The sequence below is a fragment of the Delphinus delphis genome, chromosome 1 (genome assembly GCF_949987515.2).
Source record: "Delphinus delphis chromosome 1, mDelDel1.2, whole genome shotgun sequence".
Classification (NCBI taxonomy): Eukaryota; Metazoa; Chordata; class Mammalia; order Artiodactyla; family Delphinidae; genus Delphinus; species Delphinus delphis.
In genome coordinates this window covers 87,713,723-87,741,129 of record NC_082683.1, presented here as the reverse complement: position 1 = coordinate 87,741,129, position 27,407 = coordinate 87,713,723, and the positions used below count along the sequence as shown (strand labels likewise).

The 27,407-nt window shown below is 34.0% G+C and overlaps 2 protein-coding genes across 3 annotated transcripts in view; one reads left to right on the top strand and one right to left on the bottom strand.

Moving 5' to 3' along the window:
- The window catches only part of SASS6 (SAS-6 centriolar assembly protein), a 51,966-nt gene extending 29,260 nt beyond the window's left edge, over positions 1-22,706 (top strand). The window contains exons 12-17 of the mRNA XM_060026171.1: positions 167-248; positions 947-1,083; positions 2,877-3,005; positions 18,590-18,687; positions 20,454-20,548; positions 20,653-22,706. Coding sequence (XP_059882154.1) covers positions 167-248; positions 947-1,083; positions 2,877-3,005; positions 18,590-18,687; positions 20,454-20,548; positions 20,653-20,759 — 648 coding nt within the window. The 3' untranslated portion in view covers positions 20,760-22,706. The remainder of the gene's footprint in view (positions 1-166; positions 249-946; positions 1,084-2,876; positions 3,006-18,589; positions 18,688-20,453; positions 20,549-20,652) is intronic.
- A 167-nt stretch (positions 22,707-22,873) lies between these two features.
- MFSD14A (major facilitator superfamily domain containing 14A) overlaps positions 22,874-27,407 on the bottom strand; it is a 49,662-nt gene continuing 45,128 nt past the window's right edge. The window contains exons 10-12 of one of the 2 annotated variants that reach the window (XM_060026187.1): positions 26,573-26,670; positions 25,313-25,476; positions 22,874-24,225 (exon numbers count right to left, since the gene is read on the bottom strand). In XM_060026187.1, the coding sequence (XP_059882170.1) occupies positions 24,019-24,225; positions 25,313-25,476; positions 26,573-26,670 (469 nt within the window). In that variant the 3' untranslated portion in view covers positions 22,874-24,018. The remainder of the gene's footprint in view (positions 24,226-25,312; positions 25,477-26,572; positions 26,671-27,407) is intronic. The other variant, XM_060026179.1, reaches the window with a different exon arrangement.

The following is a 27,407-nucleotide window of genomic DNA, read 5'->3' as shown; positions in this document are numbered from 1 at the left end:
ATATGTGTGTATATATGTAATTATATATTTTATTTCACTGCTGAGCTAATTCCTTTCTTATTTAATAGTAATTAATAGCTGTTAATTATTTAATGAATAGTAATACATTTCTTCAGTCTTTATTTTAGTCTTTATTATGCTTACTATAAGGATTAACATATTTCAGGTATGCAAATTACAAGAACAATTAGAAGCTACAGTTCAAAAACTTGAAGAAAGCAAACAGCTTCTAAAAAATAATGAGAAGTGTAAGTATTTTACCTTTTTATGTAAATGAGGTTTGTAGCTTTATTCTTAACCTGAAATTTTTATTTGAATTCATAAGACTAGGTAAATCAAGGTACTGCTATATACAAATAATCTGCTTTAAATGTACCATCTTAATGTCTTTGCTGTAGTAAATTATATCAACTGTCCTGTAAAACAGTTACCATCATTATTAAAAAAAACCCTATTACATGTGTCAGTAACCCAAAATTAAGTGTTGAAAATATTAACTATAATTTACTATTTAAATTCTTTACTACTACTTGTTATAATTGCTGTGTTTACCTACTGGTAATAGTATGAACTATTTGAAACAAAAATATGAGATTAGGCCTTTAACATTTTCTCAGTTTCTGATACTGATTATGAGAAATAAGAGTTTGAATTTTAAATAAACTGGAAGGTATCATTCTGGAAATGAAAGCCTTTAAAGAGATCCTTGACTAGCAGAAATATGTGCTTCTGATAGTAAAAGAATAAGGAGTCCTATGTGGCAGTTGCTAAAATAAGAATATTTAATGACAAAAATTTAGGTGAACCTATGTTATTCTCCTGTGATATAAGGTAGTTTTAAAAACTTTAAATTAAAAAAGTCAATATAATTTTTAAATATTTAAAATTATTAGAAAAATAAAAATATTCAAAATTCTTTACCTTGTTACTTGTTCTTTTATTTAAGTAATCACATGGTTAAATAAAGAATTAAATGAAAATCAGCTAGTGAGAAAGCAAGATGTATTGGGACCTTCAACCACTCCATCTGTACATTCTAGTAGCAACACCATCAGAAGTGGAATTTCTCCTAACTCTAATGTGGTAAGATTTAAATTAAGATGTTGTGAGTGGTCTTAGTAAATTTTCTAAAACAAACATATTTCCAGATTGTTAGGTGCTGGTACCTAATATGACTAGAGTCCTACAATTTTTAGCACTGAAGTAGAGTTTAAGTTCCATTTGGAAGTGGGACATAAAGGTACACTTATTCTTAACAAAGAGGCTATATTTTAAGGGTACACTTCTTAGTAAGATTTTAATGGACATTGAAATCACTCAGTATTAACTAATGCCAAATGTGCTGAAAAACTGTTAACACACACACAAAGTATTTAGGAGGCCTCAGTAAGGGAGAACAAGGTATGGGCTCAAGTTTGACACTGTAGTGGAGGAGCCTAATCTGAGTTCTATTAGAAGAAAAAGAGAGAAAGAAAAACCCTATTACCAGGCTTGTCAGCTCTAGATTCTGGAAGAAACTCGTTAGAGTTTTTTAGCTCCGAGTACCTGGATCTGGCTTGGTAATATCAGCTAGGTCTAGGGATTGCTGGGAACTGACCTTGCACTCAGAGCGAGGTTTGGGGGTTCTCCTGCTGAACATAAACAATTTCACAGAGTATCAGCATCAGGCAAGGCCACTCTCTGTGATGGATCAAGACAAAAACAAGACCACTTCATAATCATGTCTGAACACAGACAAGAATATGACATTGCCAAACCACAAAAATGGGCAAGTATCCTATCCTGGCTAAAGTGAGTGACTGCTGCTCATTACTAATTATAGCTTCAGCCTTTATACCTTCATCCTGCCTTATTAGATAAGATTTATTCAGATACCCTCTCATATAGTTATCCCCGTTTCTTGATAGCATCCAGTCCACAGCAAAGCCCTGTGTTCTTAAACTGTTCCTTAACTCACCTAACACATGACTAAGTCCAATAAATAACTCCCTTTTAACACTGTCTTACTGAGACACCTCTCTTACTAGGTTCTACGTGGTGTTCAGTCTTCCTTGTTGCAAAGAGTGAGTACACCTCTAGATATGTTTCTGGTGGTCTTTGACTGGAGGGCATTGGCAGAGGATTTAAAATGCAAATCCATAATAGAATTTTTAATCTACTCTAGTAAATGAGATAGTACTTGATGTTTAAAGGGAAAGGATTTGTGCTAATTTGGGAAAAGGTGCAGAGTGAAGTGCCTGGTGCTGAATTACAAACTTGAAAAAACTTGACAGGTTTAACCTCAATGACTGATGATAAATAGCTGTGTAAAAGGTATTTTTGTCATACAGCCACTTTTGTACATGAGTGCTTATTAAGATTTGTGTTGTAATTGTCCTCTTGTAAAAACAAACTTTTCATGATGTTCGTTAATGGTGGTGTCACTATATTGAAAATTAGTGGCAGAGCAAATTATTTCTAAGAACACAAATACTGTTTTTACTCAGTCTGGCAGAAAATTATTTTTATTTATCCCTTATTGGCCTTTTGATCTATGACTACCCCTCAACCCCCTTTTCAGTAATTTGAGGCCTCGAGGGAACCAAGATGGTTCAGAGGTCTTTGTTTTACTTCAGTTCAAAGGCAGGTCCAGTGGTTTTGTTTTGTCTAAGCTTGCAAAGCCACTCTGAAAAGCCCTCTGGGCCAAAGGTATTCCAGCCTCATGATATGTTATATAATGAAGCAGAGTTTTGTAGTGTCATGATAAACAAAATCGGCTTCTGGGATAGTGTCCTTAACTGTTAGTTATTATAACAGATGTTAATGCCTCCTGGATCACCAAATACCATTTAGAACTAATTTCTTATCCTTAACCTTTTTTATGCTTTTATTTTTAGGTTGATAGTAGACTGACTTACCCAACTTGTGGGATTGGTTATCCTGTCTCCTCTGCATTTGCATTCCAGAATACCTTTCCTCATCCTATAGCTGCCAAAAATAGCATCCACCCAGTTTCAGGACCAAAGGTAGCCAATTCTAATACCTTTTTAAAAAAAAAAAAAAGCAATTTAAATTTTAATTAAAAAATTAATTTATTCTTTGATCAGTTGCTAAGTGTATTAGGTGATGTATTAGATGAATATATTTCTGAATATCTAGTGTATATGCTTATAGGAAATATTATCTACATTATATGATTTTTTTTGAGTTACTATAATTTATAATAACCTAGGTATCAGTATGTTTAAACATTTTTTATTCCTGTTCAGCCTCTCCATTTTTATTCATTCTTCTACTTATATCTTCTAGAACTCTCAAACTTATCTAGGATTACTGACTTCATACTGCTGGCATATTAGCTGTGGTGACATTTTGGATCCCATTGTCAGAATTTAAGGGTCTGATGGGCAGGGTTATTACAAATTATAAAATGTAGTTTTGGCAACATTATCTCAAATAGCACACGCTTAGCAATCCCTCCAAACCTTGATTTATTTGCGAAGGCTTTTCTCTGCTCACTTGAGTTTTTCATCATTGTTATTACTGTCTTAGTTATATACAGTGTTTTCACATGTATTATAATTCTATTTTCACTGTAATTTAATCCACCCAGATGAGCCAGTGATTCTGTTTTCATTCCTAATTTAAGGTCCAAATTGATTTTTTCCTAAATCATGGGGACAAACATTTTTGAAAAGAATATTTTATAAAATGTAGAATTGAGGACTTTGAAACTGCTGTTATAAACGCTTTCTCAAATTAGTTTTGGGCTGCCCTAAAAATAAGTTTGCTTTGTTGCTTAGGCATGTACTTCTTTTTCACCATAACCTTATTAATTACTATTTGGAGCTATTGAGAATTCTCAGTGAAATGAGAATTAAGCCTGAGTTTTTATGCTTAGAATGTTATTATGTAAAGAGTATTTAGTTGCATTTAATTGGCTTTTCTTATATTGCTTATTGAAAATTAGATATGTGTAATCAAAGGAATACTGTTGTTTTAAAATAAATATCAGTATGCTCACGCGTGCTTATGTCTTGATAACAGTTTTTTCTTGAGAATTATTATCAAATTCACAATTGCTTTTTTATTTTAAACAGCTTTCCAGGAATATATATAATGTCCAAAATGAGGACAGGAACTAGTACAGATAATTGCTTAGTTGGTAGGACTAAATATGACTTATAAGATTACCTTTCTTATAGCTCTTCTGAAATCAGAGGAATCATTTTAACAATCCTGTTCTTAAATACTGACTCAAGACTTTCAGTGTCTCCTATATTATTGATCTCCATCTTCTTTTGATATGCATCCCTAACAACAACAACCAAAAAACCCTAATACACTTTGAGTTTGAATCTCTGATACATGAATATTTATTTATTTGTGAATTGAATGCATATACTACTCAATTATAATGGTTAAAAACATGGAATCTGTTGTTAGAGTTTAAATCCTGCCTCTGTCAGTATGAAGTTGGGCAAGCCAGTAACAAACAAAAAACAATATCCAACTGTTTTGTTTCAGTTTCTCCATTTGTAAAGTGGAGCAATAATTTTATCTATCTTACTGGATTTTTGTGATTATTAAAATGAGCAGCTGCATTTGCTTAGAATAGTTCCTGGTACATAAGTGCTTCATTAATGTTATCTGTTATTATTAATAGTAAAATGTATTCCAAAATAGAAATTAAAGAATGAGATTAAAAAATGTATATAAATCAAAGTTAAAAGATTTTCTTCTCATACCCCAATGGGCGGTTGTAATCACTGCCTGCTATGGAGACCACTAATTTAGGTAGTCTTGTGCTAGCAGCTATGGCGATTAAAACATGTTCCTTTTAGTTGCGGTAAAAAAAAAAATTATTTAATGACATTGAATCTGTGATATACCTAATTTCTTAAAATGTTACTGTCAAGATTTAGTACATTCAAGTAGTTTAACTGTGAGGATGTAGAATAACATGAGTTAAATTAAGAAAGAAACAAAATCATGCTGAAGGAAATACATAGGAGTGTTTTAAAAGGTTGTGCCATGCTGACAAATAGAAACATCACTTGATACTTTTAAAGCAAAATAGACAAAATAACTTGTTTCTTCACTTTTATTTTTGAAGACAGTAATCTCTAAGGATTCATTCTTTTGGTATATATTTAATGAATGTCTGCTATGGCTAGACATTGTTCTAGTTGCAAGAGGTATAACAATGAACAAGACAAAGTACAGTTTGTGGTAAAACACATTATGATGGTAAACTGTAGTATCTTTCAGACTAACCTGTTATTAAAGAGGAGATGTTATTTGATGTCAAAGAAAGTACTTGTGACAGAATCTCTTAAAAACTTTAGAATATCTGATTCTGATTCTTTTTGTGTGGCATAAATTCACAAAGTCAAACATGATCAGATTTCATCCTGGAGATTATGCAGTAGGTGAGGGATTTTCTGCAGTAAGAAAGGAACTGAGATCAGATGATTGATTAATTTTTGATAGTGTTTAGCCCACAGTGTTTATTCAGAGACAGATTTTTTTCTAGGGATAGCATTTCTCAGTTTGCTTAACCATCTCATTCCACAGATGGTTCTAAATTAATATTTATTTCTTTTGTATTAACTATTTAAAAAATAGATAAAAATATATAAGCATGGGAAGCTCCCAAATATTTAAGAGGATGTATTGTCTAAATGTACCTCCTGTGGTCCCTAGTCGTCTCCTCAGAGAAGAAATCCGGGGAGTTTTTTGTGATATATTCGAAAAATACTTAAAATATATATAAGGATATATGTATATGTCTGTATGTTTGTATACATGCGTGTTGGTATAGATAAGCATAAATAGTACATGCCCACTGTTCTACACCTTGCTTTTTTCGTTTAACAGTATTATCATGGTACAGGTCCATTTTCATGTATTAGAATGTAAGTTTTTCCTTGCATGTTTGTTTTTAATAACTTAGAAGTATTCCAGTATATAGATGTACGATAATTTAATAGTGCTCTGTTAATGGATGATTAAGTTGTTTTCAATCTAGATAGTCATACATGTTTCAGTAGTTACCTTTGTATATACTTCTTTGTGTCTGTACAAATAGATTTGTAGGATAAATTCTTTCTTTTTTAATTAATTTTTATTGGAGTATAGTTGCTTTACAACGCTGTGTTAGTTTCTGCTGTGCAGCAAAGTAAATCAGTTGTATGTATACATATATCCACTTGTTTTTTAGATTTCCTTCCCATTTAGGTCACTACAGAGCATTGAGCAGAGTACCCTGTGCTATACAGTAGGTTCTCATTAGTTATCTATTTTATACATAAGAGTACATATGTGTCAATCGCAATCTCCCAGTTCATCCCACCCCCTCTTCCCCGCTTGGTAACCATAAGTTTGTTCTCTACATCTGTGACTCTTTCTGCTTTGCAAATAAGCTCATCTGTACCATTTTTCTAGATTCCACATATAAGGGATATTATACGATATTTGTTTTTCTCTTTCTGACTTACTTCACTCTGTATGACATTCTCTACATCAGTCCATGTCTCTGCAAATGGCACAATTTCGTTTTTATGGCTGACTAATATTCCATTGTATATATGTTCCACATCTTTATCCATTCCTCTGTCAGTGGACATTTAGGTTGCTTCCATGTCCTGGCTATTGTAAATAGTGCTGCAGTGAACATTGGGATGCATGCATCCTTTTGAATTCTGGTTTTCTCTGGTTATATGCCTAGGAGTGGAATTGCTGGGTCATATGGTAGCTCTATTTTTAGTTTTTTAATGAACCTCCATACTGTTCTCCATAGTGGCTGTACCAATTTACATTCCCACCAACAGTGTTGGAGGGTTCCCTTTTCTCCACACCTTCTCCAGCATTTATTGTTTGTAGATTTTTTGATGATGGCCATTCTGACCAGTATGAGGTGATAGTAGTTTTGATTTGCATTTCTCTAATAATTAGTGATGTTGAGCATCTTTTCAAGTGTTTGTTGGCCATCTGTATGTCTTTGGAGAAATGTGTTTAGGTCTTCTGCCCATTTTTTGATTGGGTTGTTTCTTTTTTTGATATTGAGCTGCATGAGCTGTTTGTGTATTTTGGAAATTAGCCCCTTGTCAGTTGGCTTTGTTTGCAAGTATTTTCTCCCATTCTGTGGGTTGTCTTTTCGTTTTGTTTATGGCTTTCTTTGCCGTGCAAAAGCTTTTAAGTTTCATTAGGTCCCATTTGTTTATTTTTGCTTTTATTTTCATTACTCTAGGTGGTGGATCAAAAAAGATCTTGCTGTGATTGATGTCAAGGAGTGTTCTACCTATATTTTCCTCTAAGAGTTTTATAGTATCCAGTCTTACATTTAGGTCCTTAATCCATTTTGAGTTTAATTTTGTGTGTGGTGTTAGGGAGTGTTCTAATTTCATTCTTCTACATGTAGCTGTCCAGTTTTCCCAGCACCATTTATTGAAGAGACTCTCTTTTCTCCATTATATATTCTTGCCTCCTTTGTCATAGGTTAGGTGGCCCTAGGTGCATGGGTTCATCTCTGTTCTATGGATCTATATTTCTGTTTTGGGGCCAGTACTATACTGTTTGATGACTGTAGCTTCAGAGTATAGTCTGAAGTCGGGGAGCCTGATTCCTCCAGCTCTGTTCTTTCTCAAGATTGCTGTGGCTGTTTGGGGTCTTTTGTTTTTCCATACAAATTGGAAAAGTTTTTGTTCTAGTTTTGTGAAAAATGCCCTTGGTAATTTGATAGAGATTGCATTGAGTCTGTACGTTGCTGTGGGTAATATAGTCATTTTCACAATATTGATTCTTCCAATCCAAGAACATGTTATATCTCTCCATCTGTTTGTGTCATCTTTGATTTCTTTCATCAGTATCTTATAGTTTTCTGAGTATAGGTCTTTGGCTCCTTATAGGTTTATTCCTAGGTGTTTTATTCTTTTTGATGTGATGGTAAATGGGATTGTTTCCTTAATCTCTCTTTCTGATCTTTCATTGTTAGTGTATAGGAATGCAAGAGATTCCTTTGCATTAATTTTTGTATCCTGCAACTTTATCAAATTCATTGATTAGCTCTAGTAGTTTTCTGGTAGCATCTTTAGGATTTTCTATGTATAGTATCATGTCATCTGCAAACGGTGACAGTTTTACTTCTTGTTTTCCAGTATGGATTCCTTTTATTTCTTTTTCTTCTCTGATTGCTGTGGCTAAAACTTCCAAAACTGTGTTGAATAATAGTAGTGAGAGTGGACATCCTTGTCTTATTCCTGATCTTAGAGGAGATGCTTTCAGTTTTTCACCATTGAGAATGATATTTGCTGTGGGTTTGTTGTATATGGCCTTTATTATGTTGAGGTAGGTTCTCTCTAAGCCCGCTTCCTGGGGAGTTTTTATCATAAGTGGGTGTTGAATTTTGTCAAAAGCTTTTTCTGCATCTATTGAGATGATCATATGGTTTTTATTCTTCAATTTGTTAATATGGTGTATCACATTGATTTGTGTATATTGAAGAATCCTTGCATCCCTGGGATAAATCCCACTTGATCATGGTGTATGATCCTTTTAATGTGTTGTTGGATTCAGTTTGCTAGTATTTTGTTGAGGACTTTTGTGTCTGTGATCATCAGTGATATTGGCCTGTAATTTTTTGTGTGTGATGTCTTTGTCTGGTTTTGGTATCAGGTGATGGTGGCCTCGTAGAATGAGCTTGGGAGTGTTCCTTCCTCCCCAATTTTTTGGAAGAGTTTTAGAAGGGTAGGTGTTAACTCTTCTCTAAATGTTTGATAGAAATCACCTGTGAAGCCATCTGGCCATGGACGTTTGTTTGTTGGAAGATTTTTAATCACAGTTTCAATTTCACTACTTGCGATTGGTCTGTTCATATTTTCTGTTTCTTCCTGTTTCAGACTTAGAAGGTTGTATCTTTCTAAGAATTTGTCCATTTCTTCTAGGTTGTCCATTTTATTGGCGTGTAGTTGCTTGTAGTAATCTCTTATGATCCTTTGTATTTCTGTGGTGTCCATTGCAACTTCTCCCTTTTCGTTTCTAATTTTATTGATTTGGATTCTCTCCCTTTTTTTCTTGTTGAGTCTGGCTAAAGGTTTATCAGTTTTGTTTACCTTCTCAAAGAACCAGCTTTTAGTTTCATTGATCTTTGCTATTGTTTTCTTTGTCTCTATTTCATTTATTTCTACTCTGATCTTTGTGATTTCTCTCCTTCTGCTAACTTTGGGTTTTGTTTGTTCTTCTTTAGTCACTTTAGGTGTAAGGATAGGTTGTTTATTTGAGATTTTTCTTGTTTCTTGAGGTAAGATATATTGCTATAAACTTCCCTCTTAGAACTGCTTTTGCTGCGTCCCATAGGTTTTGGATTGTCATGTTTTCATTGTCATTTGTCTCTAGGTATATTTTTATTTCCTCTTTGATTTCTTCAGTGATCCATTGATTATTTAGTAATGTATTGTTTAGCCTCCATGTGTTTGTGTTTTTTACACTTTTCTTCCGTATAATTGATATCTAATTTCATAGCGTTGTGGTCGGAAAACATGCTTGATATGATCTCAATTTTCTTAAATTTACCGAGGCTTGATTTGTGACCCATGATGTGATCTATCCTGAAGAATGTTCCATGTGCACTTGAGAAGAAAGTGTATTCTGCTGCTTTTGGATGGAGTGTCCTATAAATATCCATTAATTCTATCTGTTGTAATGTGTCATTTAAGGCTTGTGTTTCCTTATTAATTTTCCGTTTGGATGATCTATCTATTGGTGTAAGTGTGGTGTTAAAGTCCCCCACTGTTATTGTGTTACTGTAGATTTCCCCATTTATGGCTGTTAGCATTTGCCTTATGTATTGAGGTGTACCTATGTTGGGTGTGTATGTATTTACTGTAGGACAAATTCTTAAAAGGAACTGGGTCAGAGGCATTTTGCCTATCTAGTGACTGATGTTAATCAGCATTTCCCTGATTATTAAGTGAGGAACATCTTTTTGTGTATCTATGGATTATGTTTACTCTTCTGTATAATTTCTCTTTATTTCTTTTATTCATTTTCTGTTTGGGATGTTTAACCCCTGTAAGATGACATCATAAGTGTTCTTTATATATTCTGAACATTCACTGGTCTGCTATTGATTTTACATGTTAACTGTTATTTCCCAATTTTGGAATTATCTTTTTACTCTTTTTAAGGTGCTTTTTGAAAAAATTTAAAACTTTATTATAGTACATACATGCAATCCTCCCATGCTTAAGTCTACAGTTCAGTAATTTCAGTCAGTTTATAGAGTTGTGAAACCATCATGATGGTCCAGTTTTGAGCATTTACATTTCCCCAAAATGTTCCTTAGTGCTTTTTTGCAGTTAATCCACACTCTTTTTTTTTTTTTTTTTTTTTTTTTTGTGGTATGTGGGCCTCTCACTGTTGTGGCCTCTCCCGCTGTGGAGCACAGGCTCCGGCCACGCAGGCCCAACAGCCACGGCTCACGGGCCCAGCTGCTCTGCGGCGTGTGGGACCCTCCCAGACCAGGGCACAAACCCATGTCCCCTGCATCGGCAGGCGGACTCCCAACCACTGCGCCACCAGGGAAGCCAATCCACACTCTTGCCCCCAGCCCTGGGCAACTACTGATCTGCTTTCTGTCTCTATAAATTTGCCTTTCTGCATTTCAGATGAATAGAGTCATACATTATGTCTGCTTTCACTCAGCATGACTTTTTTGTGCTTTTTCCAGGTGGTAGTGTGTATCAGTAGTTCATTCTTTTAATTGCTCAGTAGTATTTCGTTGTATGGATATACCACAACTTGCTTATCCATACATTCATCAATTGATGAACATTCGGGTTATTTTCAGCTTTTGGGTATTACAAATAAAGCTATGAACATTGGGTACAAGTCTTTGTATTTCTCTGGGGTGAGTACCTAGGAATGGATTGGCTGTCAATATATATTTGATTTTTAAGAACCTACCACACTTTTGCAAAGTGGTTGTGCCATTTACCACTAGCAGTCTGAGAGTTCAAGTTCTGTATGCTTATCAACACTTGATATGGTCAGTTGTTTAATTTCAGGCATTCTAGTAGATGTGTAGAAGTATCTTGTGATTTTAGCATGCATTTCCCTAAAAGCTAATGAGGTTGAGAGCAGTTTTTTATGTGTGTGTTTGACATCAGTATATCTGCTTTGGTGAAATATCTATTTGAATCTTTTGCCTGTTTTAAAATTAGGTTGTTTCTCTTGAGTTATGAGTTCTTTAAATATTTTGGATACAAGTCCTTTATCAGATAAATGTTTGCAAATATTTCTTCCAGTCTGTGGCTTCTCTTTTATTTTCTCTTTTGAAGAACAAAAAGTTTTTAATTTGATGAAGTCCAGTTTATCAAATTTTTTTCTTTAGTTGATCATGCTTTTGGAGTTGTATCTAAGAACTCTGTGCAACCACAGGTGGAAAATAAGATCTGTGATCCATTGCGAGCTACTTTTTATGTATATTATGAGTTTTATGTATGGAATGAGGTAAGGGTCTTGGGTTTTTTTGTTTTGTTTTGGCATGTTGATATCCAGTTCTCTCAGTAACAGTTGTTAAATACTGTTGATTTAGGCAAATTATTTGACCATAAATGTAAGAATTTCTGGACTCTTAATTCTGCTTCATTGATTGTCTGTTCTTGTGCCAATACCACACTGTCATGATTACTGTGACTTAATAATATTAAGTTTTGAAATTGAGTAGTATAAATCCACCAACTCTCTTCTTTTTCAAACTTGTTTTATTATTTTAGATACTTAATATGTCCATATAAATGTTTGGATTCAGCTTGTCAACTTCTACAAAATAGCCTGCTTGAATTTTGATAGGATATATAGAATTTATAGATCAATTTTGGAATAAATGTCATTTTAACAACATTTTATTTTTAAATCCATGAATGTTAATATGCCTCTCCATTTATTTAAGTATCCTTTAATTTCTCTCATCAGTGTTTTACAGTTTTCAATGTCAGATTCTGCATTTCTTTTATTGTTTATTCCTAAGTATTTTACTCATTTGATGCTATTGTGAATGTAATTGTTTTATTAATTACTTTCTCAGAATATTCATTGATGCTGTATACAAATGTAATTGATTTTTGTATATTGACCTTGTATCCTGAAAACTTGCTCTACTCATTTGTTAAACTCATTACTAGTGGCTTTTTAATGCATTGATATGATTGTGTGATTTTTCTCTCATCAGTTAATAGATGTATTATGTTGATTTTCAAATATTGTATAAGCCTTGCATTCTTGGGATAAACTTCACTGATCTAAATGTTAGTCAAATTCAGTTGGTGGATTTTGTTCAGTTCTTCTACATCCTTGTTGACTTTGTATTAGTTAACTGAGAGAGGAGTATCTCCAGTATTGGATATCTCCAATTATTATTATGGGTGTTTCCATTTCTATCAGTTTTCCATTTAATTCTATCATTTTTTGCCTCACGTATTTTGAAGCTCTTTTGTTCAGTGCATACACCTTTATAATTGTTATGTCCTCCTGGTTGCTTGACCCTTTGATCATTATGTAATTTCCTCTTTCATTTTTGGTAATTTTTCATGCTCTGAAGTCTACTTTGTTCGATATGAATATAGCTACTCAGGTTTTCTTTCGAGTGGTGTTTCCATGGAGTATCTTTTTCCAACCTTTTTCTTTAAACTTGTGTATATCCTATTTAAAATGGTTTTCAGGTAAAGGGCATATTTAGTTTGTTCCCTCTATTTTTCATTCCTTTGTTTCCCCTTTCTTGAATTCATTTTTGGATTATTTGCACATTTTAAAAATATTCCTTTTTAGTTCTTCTGGTGTGTTTTTTATTATATCTCTTTGTACACTTTTTTTTTTTTAGTGGTTGCTCCAGGCATCATAATAAATATAGTTAGCTTTTCACAGTATGTATAGAATTAATATTTTACCACTTCAAGTGGAATATAAATACCTTACTACCGTGTATAGTCCCTTTACCTTTACCCCTTTGTTTTGGTGTGACATATGTATTACAGCTATACGTTGGAAACTATCAGACAGTGCTGTAATTTTTACTATTAACCAATATACATATGTATAAAACACTTGAGTGGAGAAGCATGGTCCATTATATTTATCCCTGTTTACCATTTCTGTTGCTCTTCCTTTATTCCTGGTATTCCATGTTTTCCATGATATCACTTCCCTGAATAATAGAATATTATTTAGCTTTTGTTTTAGAGGAGGTTTTCTGGCAAAGAAGTTTCTTTGTTTTTCTTCATCTTGGAAACACGCTTCTTTCACCTTCATTCCTGAATGATATTTTCTCTGGACATAGAATAATGTATTTATAGTTTTTTTTCCTTAAGCACTTTAAAAATATTCTACTTCCCTCAGACTTCCATGATTTCTGATGAGAAATCAGCAGTAAATTCCAACTGTTGTTCAACTATATATAATGCATCCTTTTTCTCAGGCTGCTTTCAAGATTTATTCTTTTCCTTTAGTTTTCAGGAGTCTGATGATGTGTCTAGGCATGAATTTACTTGTATCCTTTTTGGGATTTGCTAGGTTTCTTGAATCTCTAAGTTGATACCTTTTACCAAATTTTGGAAGTGTTCAACCATTATTTCTTTTCTTTTTTTTTTTTGCGGTACGCGGGCCTCTCACTGTTGTGGCCTCTCCCGTTGCAGAGCACAGGCTCCGGACACGCAGGCTCAGCGGCCATGGCTTACGGGCCCAGCCGCTCCACAGCATGTGGGATCTTCCCGGACCGGGTCACGAACCCGTGTCCCCTGCATTGGCAGGCGGACTCTCAACCACTGTGCCACCAGGGAAGCCCAACAACCATTATTTCTTAAAAATGTTTTCTGCCCTACACTCTTCCCCCATCCTTCTGGGACTCAGGCAACATGAATGTTAGACCATGTATGTTTTCCCACAGGTCTATGAGGCTCTCTTCTTCCTTTCTTTTTTCTCTGTTTTTCAGATATGATAATTCCTATTGATTGATCTTACAGTTTAATGCTATAGAGTCCATCCAGTGAATTTTTTCAGTTCTTAAATTTCCATTTGTTTCTTTTTTACATGTCCTATTTTTTTTTTACTGAGACTTTTTCTTTACATTTATTTCAAGAGTATTCACTTCTACTTCTTAGAACATGGTTATAATAGATACTTTTAACTGCCTTTCTGATAATTCCATATCTTTGCCATCTTGGAGTTGACATCTGTTGGCTTGTTTTTTGCCTTGCAGATTAGTTAGATTTTACAGGTTCTTTTTTGAGTGATTTTGGATTCTGTCTGGATCCAATATTGAATGTTATGAGACTCTAGATCTTGTTTAAATCCTAAGGAGAATGTGAATTAAAAAATTTTTTTTTAATTAAAAAATTGTTTTTTGTAGCAAATAGTTTTGTTATGTTCAAATTGCAAATTCTGACTTACTGTTTGTAGGCTGCTGTTTCTGTGTCAGTTCAGTCCTTAAAGAGTTTGCCCGTGTTATTTGGATCTGTCTGTGTGTACGCCATCTAGTGCCTGTTCTGTGACCTGGGTGGTGGTTTACTCCATAGTTCAGTTCTCAGAGCCTTTGGTATGGTGACTATGCTCAGATCTTGCATGTCCAGCTTAGAATAGAACCCAGTAGTTCATATACAGCTTTTATAGGATCTCTTTCTTGAGTTCCTTTGTCTCTTTGATTTCCCCCCAGATTTCAGAATCCCCTGAGTCCTTCTTCCTGAAAACTGGCTAGAAATCATGGACCTAAATTCCCTTGGTCTAAGACACAGTTCCTGCAATTGTGTCTGTGTCTGGTGCCAAACGTTGGGAGGACAGAGAGAGAAAAAATATAATGAGAATTTGTATCATGCTTGTGAGACCACAGCACTTCTGGTCAGAGGGTGTGATTGCCCTCTTTCAGAGTTTTAGGTGCCTGCTTGGCCACTGCTGTTATCATCATTACTACCCCTGTAGCTTCTGTTTCCACTGAATTGCCTGAGGGTTGGGGCAGAAGACAACTGTGAAAGAAGGGGGGTTTTCCTCACTCTCTTTGACCCTTAAGAATTTGTTTTTTTCATTTCTCAGAACAGAAAGAAGACTGTACCTTAATATTAATATTGTATTCTGGCTTTCTTAGTGTTTACATGATGTATCACTTTCTTTCCTTTTACTTTTACCAATCTGTGTCTTTATATTTAAACTGGATTTCTTTTAGATATTCTATACCTGACTCTTATATTTTCATCCATTCTGACGTTGTCTTTAACAATTTAAAATTTAATGTATATATTCATACGTTTTATCATCTTGCTGTTTGTATTCTGTATATCCCATCTGTTCTTTGTCCCTCTTTTCTACTTTAATCCTGACTTTTCAATTAATTGCTGATTTTATTTTGCATTCTATTTTGTCTCTACTTATTGGCTTTAGTTTTTGTTTGCTCTAGAGTTTACAGTATACATCTTCACCTTATCATAATCTATCTTCAAAATTTTATACTGCTTTCCATATAATGTAAGAACCCTACAGTAATTCCATTTCCTCATTCCTGTCCTGCTAACTACTGTCAAAATTTTACTTCTGCATTTGTTATAAATCCCACTTTTTTTTAAACAATCAGATATCTTTTCAATAAATTAAACAGAGAGGAAAAAGTCCTTTTACCCATATACTTACTATTTATACAACTCTATTCCTTTATGTAGATCTACATTTTCATCTGGTATCATTTTCCTTTCTCCTGTAATGAAGATTTCTTACAGTGCAGCTCTTTAAGACTTCTTATAGTGCATGTCTGTGGGAAATTCATAAAAATCTCATAACATTTTTATTTTGAATTTATCTTCTCTACATTTAGAATTCTGGGTTGACAAGTTTCTTTTTTCCTTTCAGCAGTTTGAAGCCATCATTCCATAGTTGCCTGGATTGAACAGTTTTGGCCTGGCCATTATTTCTTCACTTTTTTATTTTTTAAAACATTTATTTATTTACTTACTTATTTATTTATTGCTGTGTTGGGTCTTCGTTGCTGCGCGTGGGCTTTCTCTAGTTGTGGTGAGCAGGGGCTACTCTTCGTTGCGGTGTGTGGGCTTCTCATTGCAGTGGCTTCTCCTGTTGTGGAGCATGGGCTCTAGGCGCACGGGCTTCAGTAGTTGCGGCACGCAGGCTCAGTAGTTGTGGCTCACAGGCTCTAGAGAGCAGGCTCAGTAGTTGTGGCTCGCAGGCTCTAGAGCACAGGCTCAGTAGTTGTGGCACACGGGCTTTGTTGCTCCGCAGCATGTGGGATCTTCCTGGACCAGGGCTTGAACCCATGTCCCCTGCATTGGCAGGTGGATTCTTAACCACTGCGCCACCAGGGAAGCCCCTCTTCACTTTTTTTATTATCTCCTTTTAGTATTACAGTTACTCATGGTTGATCACATGATATAGTCCCATTGAGTCTGTTCGTTTGCTTCATTGTATATATATTAGATTCTAATGCTTTCTTAAAGTTCACTAATCTTTTCTTCTGCATTGTTTAATTTGCTGTTAATTCTGTCCAGTGAGAACTTTTCATTTTAGATATTTATCATCTCTAGAAGTTCCATTTCATTCTTTTTTTATATCTTGCATTTTTCTCATACTTTTAATTTCCATTACATCCTTGTTCATAGTTATAATTGTTTTAACATGTGCATCCTTATTCTATCATTTGTATCATATCTGGATCTGTTTCTGTTGAGTGATTTTTCTTGGTATGACGCATGTTTTCCTACTTGTCATTTTTAATAATTTTTTTTAATATTTATATTATTTATTTATTTTTGGCTGCTTCGGGTCTTAGTTGTGGCACACGGGATCTTTGTTGCGGTGCATGGGCTCCACAGAGTGAGGGCTCTTCGTTGCGGTGCGCGGGCTCTCTAATTGAGGTGCGTGGGTTCAGTAGTTGTGGCACATGGGCTTGGTTGCCCCATGGCATGAGATCTTAGTTCCCCGACCAGGGATCAAACCCGCATCCCCTGCATTGGAAGGCAGATTCTTGACCACTGGACCACCAGGGAAGTCCTCTAATAATTTCTGATAGGATGTGGAACATTGTTAATGCTACATTGTTGATTATCTGAATTTTGTTATCTTCCTTTAAAGGGTGGCAGTTATTTAAGTTACTTGTGGATCCCTTGGTCCTTTTTGAGTTTTTTTGTTTTTCTCTTTTTTCCTTTAGCTTTACTAGGATGCATTTAAAGTAGCTTTTACTCAAGGATAGTTCAGCCCTGTTACGAAGCTCCCCACAGAATGCCCTAAATGATTACCAAGGACTGTCCACTTTGTCTCCATGATTATGAACCTTGGAAATTGTTCAGCTTGAAACTCCCATTTTTATTTGCCCAGCATTGTGGAGTTTTACCCTATGCATGTTCCTAGTACTCAGCAAAAACTCAAGGGGATTCATGTGTAGATTTCTGGGGCTTCTTCTCTTTATAGCTCCCTTTTCTTCAGAATTCTGCCTTGCAGCCTCCAGGCACCTCATCCTCCCTGAACTGATTTTATCTCCTCCATTTAGCAATTATGTTCTTTCTCTGTCCCTATAGTCAGGAAGTACCTCTAATTAAAAAGCTGGGTCAGTTGTAGGGATCACATTTTTCTTAGAGATCACAGTTCTGCCCTACCAGTTGTTCAGTTTTTGGGACCATTCTTTTTGTTTATTTTGTCTGGTTTTCTAATTATTGGTGGCTGGAAACTATATTATGTATTAATATACTCTTTAAATTTTCTTCACTCTTGCATGTTTATTTTTCTATAAGGAATATGAAAATCAGCTTATCTCACTTTTTAAAAATCCTCTTTGTATTTAATGTGATCTGATATCTTTAGAATATTGAACCCTGATAGCCAAGGACAACAGCATATACCTTTCTCATTTATAATTTTATCCTATTAAGCTAGTATCTCTCCCTATTTTATTATGATTTTTTTTTACCAAAAATAGATATTTATCTTCTCATGCCTTTTTCCTTTTTTCTTTCTTTCTTTTTTTTTTCTTTATGCGAGTCATCATACCTTTTTTCTTTGATTTATTAGTATGGTGACTTACATTTATAGACTTCCTAACATAGAACCCATTCCTGGTATGAAACCCCCTCAGTCATAGTCATTATTACTTTAAATAAACTATTACATACTATATGCTTGATATTTTAGTTTGGACTTTTGTATAGATTCTTGGATTGCTTTTGACTATTTCAGTATTCAAATTCCTAGCACTCATTTAGAATCCTTAAATATGACAGGCTTAAAGTTCGTGAAAAGGGAAGAATTCTCAGAATGCATGAGGTAAATGCATCATCGTGGTATTTGGTTACTTTTAGCATCAATAACATTTAAATGTATTAGTGTTCATGTTTTTGTTTCAAAATAATTAAGATAATTTGTGCTGTTCATCTTGCTGATATGACAGGAACTTTTTTGTCAAGGAGAAATGGATTTTTAAATTAAATCTTCTCAATAAAATGTGCTTGTGTTATATAGCTTGAACTTCTGTGGTCTATATTCATCAGAGAAAAAATTTAACCACCTATCTCCATATAGAACTGTCTCAGTTCTCACTAATTCAGTTACATGTTTTCCCTCTTTACAGGTGCAGTTTAACTTGCAGTTTCCAAAACCAAGTACATCACTAGGAGATGTTCAATCAGGAACAACTGTTAGTATGCCTTGCTCAACTGATAAGGAAAAGTAAGCTCTTGACATAAAATTTAATGTTTGTAATTTTTTTTAATGTTTGTAATTTTGAAAGGGAGTTTTTAATCAGTGTTTGAAAGCTATTATGACCACTTATTTATGTAACGTTTTAAGTTGCTGATCAGTGGGATTTGACTTAGTCCCTTTTAGCTATAAGAAAGAGGTTTCTCACATTTTTTAAAACTGTAGGATAGACATATAGTAAAATTTAATTTTTTAAAAGGGATTTTCCTACATAACTGAAGAACACCCTTTCATATATTCTTGGGCAAATAGATAGAAATGTTTTAAATTCCTCAGAGTTGGCTGTTTTGCTTTTGTTTTCCTGTATGGCTGTGTCTGTCTCTAGAAGCTCTTTGTTTTTCTGAGTAATTGCTTCCGGTGTAAAGTAAACTGAGAAATCAGCTGGTTAAACTGTTAGAATTCTGGGGTAGATAAGAGTAAAAGGGTTTGTGAGGTTGCCCCCTAGCCAAGCTAACATAAGTAAGCTTTAGTGCCAATTTGTGACTTCTGTTTTGCCTACTCAGAGATTCTTTGCCTATTTTTTTAGATCTTAAGCAGGTTTTATGTACTGAAGTTTGCTGAATCAGTGAGTTGTAGCTAGAGTAAACAACTTATAGATGCAAACTTGTCTCTCTGGGTAGTCTTTGTTTGTAATACTGTTTTCTTATTGTGCCTTTATTTACTTAAAATGTAATCGCTTTAAGGCCTGTCTGCTGGCACTCATTATCATGAGCTGTCACCATCCCCAGTATATTGCAAACTAAAAAATTACTGTCATGGCTCAAAGAGGCTTCTTATTCCAGCTCTCTTCACTCATTGGCTCCTCTAAAATTAGTACCAAGATGAGTATTAAAATAGTTAATGTTTATGAGCCTCTGTTTTTTAAAAGTGAGAATTCTTTGAAGTCCTGAAATGTATGTGTTTGTTATATTTAAGCTCATATTTGTTAGTGGCAGAGCACCTAGAATTCATATTAATGGTAGAACACCATGTTGTTTATTTGTTTAGCTCCATCATACCACACTAAGAACAATTTTACTTACAGATCATATTTGTGGTACAAAATCAAACATAATCGTGTCCATAAAATTGGGACTGTTCAGCAATTTTGAGATTTTTGTTTAGAATTGGTTTGTTTTGTTGTCAGCTAGTAACAAGTGGCAAAGGTTAAAGAAAAAATTTTAAATTGGAAAAGACACCTATTCAGCCACTTAATTCTTTTCTGAAAATTGGGAAAAGACCATCATTTAATTTTAAAGATAAAATGTCATTGTTTTGTAAGAGCCCTGAACTTCTTGCAGGTGTACTAATATAGAAACTGTTAATACTAGACAGATTTAGAAAGAAGGAATATCGTGGTTGAAAGAGGAAAAATACAACTACAGAAATATCCCCTCCTTTGTTTTTTCAAAATTTCATATTTGTATTCATCTGACCAGAATTCATTATTGTACAATGTGTACTAATGTTTAATAATGACAACTTTGAAGCATAACAAAATTTTGAGGAGCTTTTGGTCAAAGGAAAAAGATAACTTACTCTTTACTGGGAAGAAGTATACTTTGGTTTATGAATAGATGAATTATTTGCTTAAGAACCCAGTGAAAAATGGGATTTGTTTTGAACAAAGCTATAAATATAACTTATATTATTGCATACATAGTATATGTATGTATATAGATTAAACATTCAAACTTTACTGAAGCGAAAGTAAGACTTTGTTAAAATAAGTAAATAATTACTATTTTCCTTTCAAGTGCTGAAAATTTAGGGCTGGAATCCAAATATCTGAAGAAAAGGGAAGACAGCATTCCTTTACGTGGGCTCAACCAAAATCTATTCAATAATCCAGGTGAGAAGACATTTCTGAAGTGGATTGTACACTGTGGTTTAATTAAATGTATTATATAAAGACTTAAGTGAATGCAGATAATCTTTTTTTGTCCTCATTTGCAGACCATCAAAAAGACGGCACTTTAGGAGCATTACAGACATCTTCCAAACCCGTAGTCCTCCCTTCTACATCTTCAGCATATTTCCCTGGGCAGCTACCAAACAGTTAATCCTAGTGTCATCTTTTACTTTTATTGAAATTTTAGAAATTCAGCATGGTTTTAATATAGAAACAACACAGATGAAATTCTGAATAAGCAAGTTTCAAAGTTTACTTGAGCTACTGTATTAGATTGTTTGGATCCTTTAAGCACTGCTGTCGTTTATGCAGTTTAGAGGGGCATATTTGTACTAGGGAATGGGTGAAGATTCTTTTTAGTTTGGAACATGGTGTTTTGTAGAATAATAGTATGAATTTTATTAAACTAATCCTTAGAAATTCTCAGAAGTTCTAAGGAAAGAGTTGATCCTTGTAAGGGGACATTCTAATCATATTCAATAACTCAGTTAATTAAAACCTGCTCAGATATATATACTAGTATGAAACCAAAGAATGCTATCAATTCATTTTATCCTTTTCATTAGTACAATAAAAGTTTTAAATTTGCCACCTGAGAATTTTAAGGGAAAATAATTATTTCTTGAGATATATTATTGATATTTACAGTAAAGGGAAAAGTCCTGAAATTACCTTAAATGAATAAATTCTTCATAGCAAGTAAATATTTTCCTTGAAACCTTTAAATTATCTTTTGAATAAGTCTGTTAAGTAATTTTGATAAATTTATTGTACAGAAAATCTTGGACAGTCTAATTATATGACCAGATTAGGTACAAAGTGCTTTTAGTCATTTGAGGTGCAGTTTATGGATTTTAATGCTTCCTGGAAGTCTACAGTCATCCAGTTTTTCTCCTTCATTTGGAGTTTTGTTTGTTATGCAGTTAAATCTGTATTAGTGGAATATTTGTTTTAAAAATTAGTACTTACACAAAATAATTACTGAGAGCATCATGAATATTCATTTTGCTTATATCAAAATAGGTTCATTTTCATGTTTGCTTATTAGTAAAGTAGGCAAAATGAATAATGTTAGAAGTTACAACTTTCTTCTCTTCCCTATAATTAAAAGTTTCAAATAAGAATTGTTCCTTGGGAAAAATGAGGTAATTTAAAAAAAATTCACCCAGGATCACAGGGTTGCATTTTGTTTTCTTACAGACAACCATCCAGTAGAGTAGCATTCTCTTAAGAAAACTAAATCATTTTGTTTGCAGAGATTGCTCATGCTCATGTGATACTTAAAAAAAATATTTTCAAGGACCTTATTACACAGATGAGGAAGAGAGACATTTCAGGATACTGATGACCTACTAATGTTATTGGCTTCCATGGTAAGACAAAAAATATTTGCTAATTTTTTTATGAAGCCACAGTATTGAGTCTTTCCTTATGATACTTTTGAAACTGCTGGTAACCACAAGCTGTCTTAAACTAAAAAATTTAATAACTGTTATTAGGTAGTCACTTTTTATATATATTTTTTTGTCATTTAGATATACTATATTAGTAAGAATACTCAGTTATAATAACTTGAAAGCACTAATAATCTGGAAAGAAACTTTCTGGCAATATTGGAATCTTTCCTGTAAATAGTATGTAATATAAAACTTTGTGACAAGGGTTTGGATAGGATAAATGACATACAGGTAGCTCTTTTTTTTAAATATAGATATCCTTTTCCATATCCACACATGGAAAACTGGGAGAATTCCCAAAAGATATAGAGATCATTTTGATATCAAACTTGCTAAAGACTTTTTGGTATTAAATATATATACACAGACTTTCGAGTGTGCTAATTATTTGATCTACCTCTTAAACTTTTATTTGAAATTGTTTTGCTGTGTGCAGTTGTACATGTGTTAATAATCAAAATATTGCATTTAATGTATTTCTGTAAACTGTGAGCTTTGTTAATAAAGTATTAATATTTTGGGAATCTGACATGTAAGCAGTATGTAAAAACAAACATAGGACTGACCTACAACACCTGTGCTTAGAAAATTAAGTACTTACAGTTAATTTATGAACTAAGTTTTCATTTCTTTGCTTTTGTCTTCCTACAACAGTATTTTATTGAGGGAAATGAAATGGATTCAAAGGGAGAAGGTATAATGCTTTGATTTGTTACTGTAAAAATATAGTAACAAAGCCAAAACAGCCCTCATAAGGGAATCACAGATCAAGACTTTCTTTAAAAAAAAATCATTAAAATATTTAATTTTATTAACAGAATATTTACATTTCTTTTAAGACCTTATTTAAACCATAGTGAATGTTCCAAGTTTAAAAAGCATTAAGCAGTAACCACACGTAAGATGAAAACAGTGTAAACTATACAATACTTTATGTACAATTTTTTACAAAGTAACACTTTTTTAAATAATATAACTGGACACAAAAATATACACTTTAGAGAAATTCACATCAGTAATTGTATAAAGCTCTCTTCTAGGGTCCTGAAAATTTAGGACAAACATTAGCTCTGTAAATAAAGTGTTACTGTGACAGTCCTGAAAGGCCACTATATATATTTATCTACATATAGATATCACATTGACATTTTCAAGGCTACCAGCTTTACTATATAATTTTTAGATTATGTATTCAAGTGTTGAGGTTCTTATGATTATGCAAACATTAAAAGAATAGTGGTATAGTATAAGTAGCTGGGGAACAAATGCGAGCCAGCATTTAGATTTACAGGCTCCAAACACCCCAATTTAAATTCTAAATGGCTGATATTTTCTCATTTCAAAAACAGTAGTGAATAATGTTTAAAATAAAATTACTACAAACAAGCTTGAAACATGATTCAGATTTAATATAGTTTTCTTAAGAGTTTTGTTTTTTAAATGCAAACAGTTCATTTACCATTTCTTTACTTTAGTGCATCTGCATTAAGGCTTTGAATTATTTGACCCAAGATTTTACAATATTAAAATCTGACTCACAATTTTACAATGTTAAAATGAACATTTCCACACTATACTACCTACTCTGTCTCACTGCGAGTCAGCATAAATAGTTAAAGCTCAACACCTGAAGGAAATGGTAGCAGAGACATTGCTAGTATCTAAGAAGTTACATATATAGTTTTAAATTTTAATTAAAGGATGTATAATAAAACAAAAAGCTTAATGGCAAGAAACTGGTGCTAATAAACAAAAAGGTTTCTTTTCAAAAGAAATTGTAACATCTTTGGAAAACTGTCCAGTTCTTTTCTTTAGTTCCCACGGAGTTCATGCAGATACATTTCTTAAGACAATCTTAAAGTACATTGTAGATGGAAATGGAATGTACGTCCAGAACTATAGGTGAAAACTAAGACCTGGGTGCTGATAGAAAAGTCTTCCTGATTTCGGTTGTCACACATTTGTGTCCTGGAGTAAAGGTTCTTTGGCCTCTCCTGGCGCTTGTGCACTATGAGGATGGCTGTGACTGCCACAGTGCTTTCTCCAACTGCTGGACCTTAAGCTTAAATTGGTATGTTCCGGAATAAACAAGGCAACAAGCAGAGCCAGCAGTACTGAACAGGCTCCAAAGAGGAAGGGGGGGCCAGGGATGATGGAATTCTGAGGAAGGAAAAGAGAATTAGGATTTTTGCAAAGACTTCTTTGTTCATAACAAGAAATTGCTTATCTTTTAGTAGTAACTGATTGCTGTGAATTATAAGCCAATGACTCCTCTCTTTCTTCATTAAAGCCACAGCTAGAAAAAACATTCCCTTTTCAAGGGGAAAAGAAACACTGTCACACTCTCAACATAAAATTCTGGGGGATAACAGCTGACCCAAGAAACAGCCAAAAGATTTTTTAAAAACAAATACATGCAAAAATATATTGTCATTTATAGCATAAAATCTGAACACATTCTATGAACCTTCACTTAATTTGTTAGTTCAAGAGGAAAACAGGGAGATCTCACAAGTAAAATCAAGTAGTATATAATATTAACTACAGTAGCAGAATCAATTACCATTTTCTTTGTTAAAAAGGTAACTACATTCTCTAGTGACAAAGTAAGGAAAACACAGATAATGTCGTTACCATGAGAAGAATCAAACAGACCTGTGTTTTAGCCCCAAATCACATTCATTCTTAGCAAAACCTTGCACTGCCAGTTTTACCTGTGTAGAGCCCACAGACAAACATTCTTTTTTATTTAAAAGTAGTCTTAACTGGTTAGAAGATTAGTGTAGAACTCTGCTAAATACAAGGGAACTAATGAGTTGTTTGTACTGGCTAAAATAATGTGTTTCGCTGTTAATGTTTTCAGTTGTATGGAGGGGAGTATAGCGAGCAAGTGAACAAAGATGTTTACCAGCACCTAACTGATTCTTCTACAGAAGGCAGACCTGATACAGGGAACCTCTAACATTCCAGAAGCCTCAGATGAAAGACAAACAGTAGTATAGACAAATGGCTGTTACCTATGCCACTAGGTATACTAAGACAAACTAGAATACATAATTTTTTAATTATCAAGGGAAGAAAAGAACACACAGCCAATTTTATAAAGAAGTACGTATATAGGAGGACATAGTCCCTTAGGCTTTGGTTTTAAGTGTTTTTATTCAATCTAAGAATCTCAAATAAAACTTTAGTGACCAAAAAACATCACCTTTCAATCCAGCCAAATGAACTATATTTTTATAATTACCTGTTCAAAGTGGTGCTGTGGGCTTGTGTTTGTTCCCAAGTCTGTTCCTGTCATTGGCAGTTCTTTAAGTTCCACATGGAATATGTAGAAAATGAATCCATAAAGGGCTGGTCCCAGACCATTGCATAATCCTCTAATTCCTGTTATCATCCCTTGAACGACACCTGAATTGTTTAAACAAGTTATTTAGTGTACCACTTATTTTTTCCTACCCTAGAACCGATACAAACATGAAATCACTTATTCTAAAGGCAAAACTTACCAGACACTAGCAACTTACTGCAGTGGCATCAAAATTACTTAGAAGCTCTACAAAGTATAGTGAGCTATCTGATGCAAATGTAAGCTCAGGTCTAATGTAGAAACAAGGGGGCAAAAGCACTGTATTTCCTTTAAAAAAAAATATGTTGGCTCAAAATCAGCATGAGTTCATAAGCACAGCTGTTAAAAATTCTGTCCCCAAGCAGCTACTTAAGACCCCAAATATAGCCCCTTTTTATAGAGTTTGATTTTTGTTTACCTCTGGGATCTTATCCCAAATTTAAAATGCAGCTTGATTTGGCCACAGGCCTTTCCTTATTTATAACTAAGTGACCTCTGCCACTCTTTTGTAATGCCCCTGTTTTTCCTTTTGACATAAACAGGCTTTTCAAAGAATTATTCCTCACCTATTAGTATTTTAAGAATTAAGTGTTCCTGCCACAAAACTGTAAGACAATAAAAATACATTTTCTATGTGTCTTTAGGTGACAAACATACAGTGTTAATGAAAGGGTTATCTGCGTATCCCTGAGATGTCTAGAACATCATAGCATATTGTTTATGTAATAAATAAATGGTTAGTGAATATAAGGTGACTAACCTTCATCACTAAATTTTCTAGCAAAAGAACAGACAGGGCCACATATTCACAGTGAGAGACAAGGTTATCTACCTAAGGATAATACCCTAGAATCTGCTTTTCCTCTTTGCAGTGAAAGCAATTTATTTATTTTAAAAAAATTTTATTGCAGTATAATTGATTTACAGTGTTGTGTTAGTTTCAGGTGTACAGCAAAGTGAATCAGTTATACATATATCCACTCTTTTTTAGAGTCTTTTCCCATTTGGGCCATTACAGAGTACTGAGTACAATGAAAGCAATTTAAAATTCTCTACCCTGAAGATACGCTTATGTTTCAGAACTTAGGAAAGAGACAGAACAGAGGATTAGAATATTCTGTATTTTTAAATAATTATCATTGGGTCTTATCAACTCACCTTGTTGATCAGCATCAGCAGTTCGTGAGACAAGTGCACTGACAGCTGGAAAGGTAATGCTAGACATGGCTGCCACTGCCCCAGCAGCCCACATCATCCTGCAATCAAAAGCAGCAAAACAAAAATAGTATGTTATTATTATTCTCCACTGTACCTGTCAAAGTCAAAATACATACTTAAAATCAAGTAAGAGAAATGGCTGTGGTACAGGAAAAAGAACTATACTTGCTCTTCCTTCTTTCCTATGTGACTGGACAAGTCACTTAAAAGTCTAACCCTGTTTACTCTTCTAGAAAGCAGAAAAACAACGACTTATTCACAAGAATGCTGTGGGTTTCAATGTAGAATTGGGATATCACACATCACATCTAAACTGTAAAGTGTGTTGGGTATTATTTCTGCAGGACTTGGGCAGGTGGGGAGAGAATGTAGAGAAACATCATTAAATGTTTCCAAACGTTCGCTAGTAGAACGGCAGGGTTCCCAGAGACCTGTGATTCAGTGCGAAGAAATCACTAATTTGATCTAAATGTGCTACTGGCTTGATGTTTAAAAGAAATGTTTTCGATAAATTGTGAGCACCTCTTTTTCAAGTCTAGACAGAAAAATAAAACATCCATCAAAACACACTCTTGGTGCGTACTCATATCCAAGTCCAAACAGAGATGATGTGTTCAGTTGAATGAAACACTACTGCACATTGTGGAGTTCAGTCCTGTAATACCTGAGCACAAAGGTGTGCATGCGCAACCTGACAGCAGCATTATTACCATTACCTCCCTGCAGGAAACCAGACTGGCAAGAAAAGCAGAGAGCTTTCCCAGCATAAAGCCGG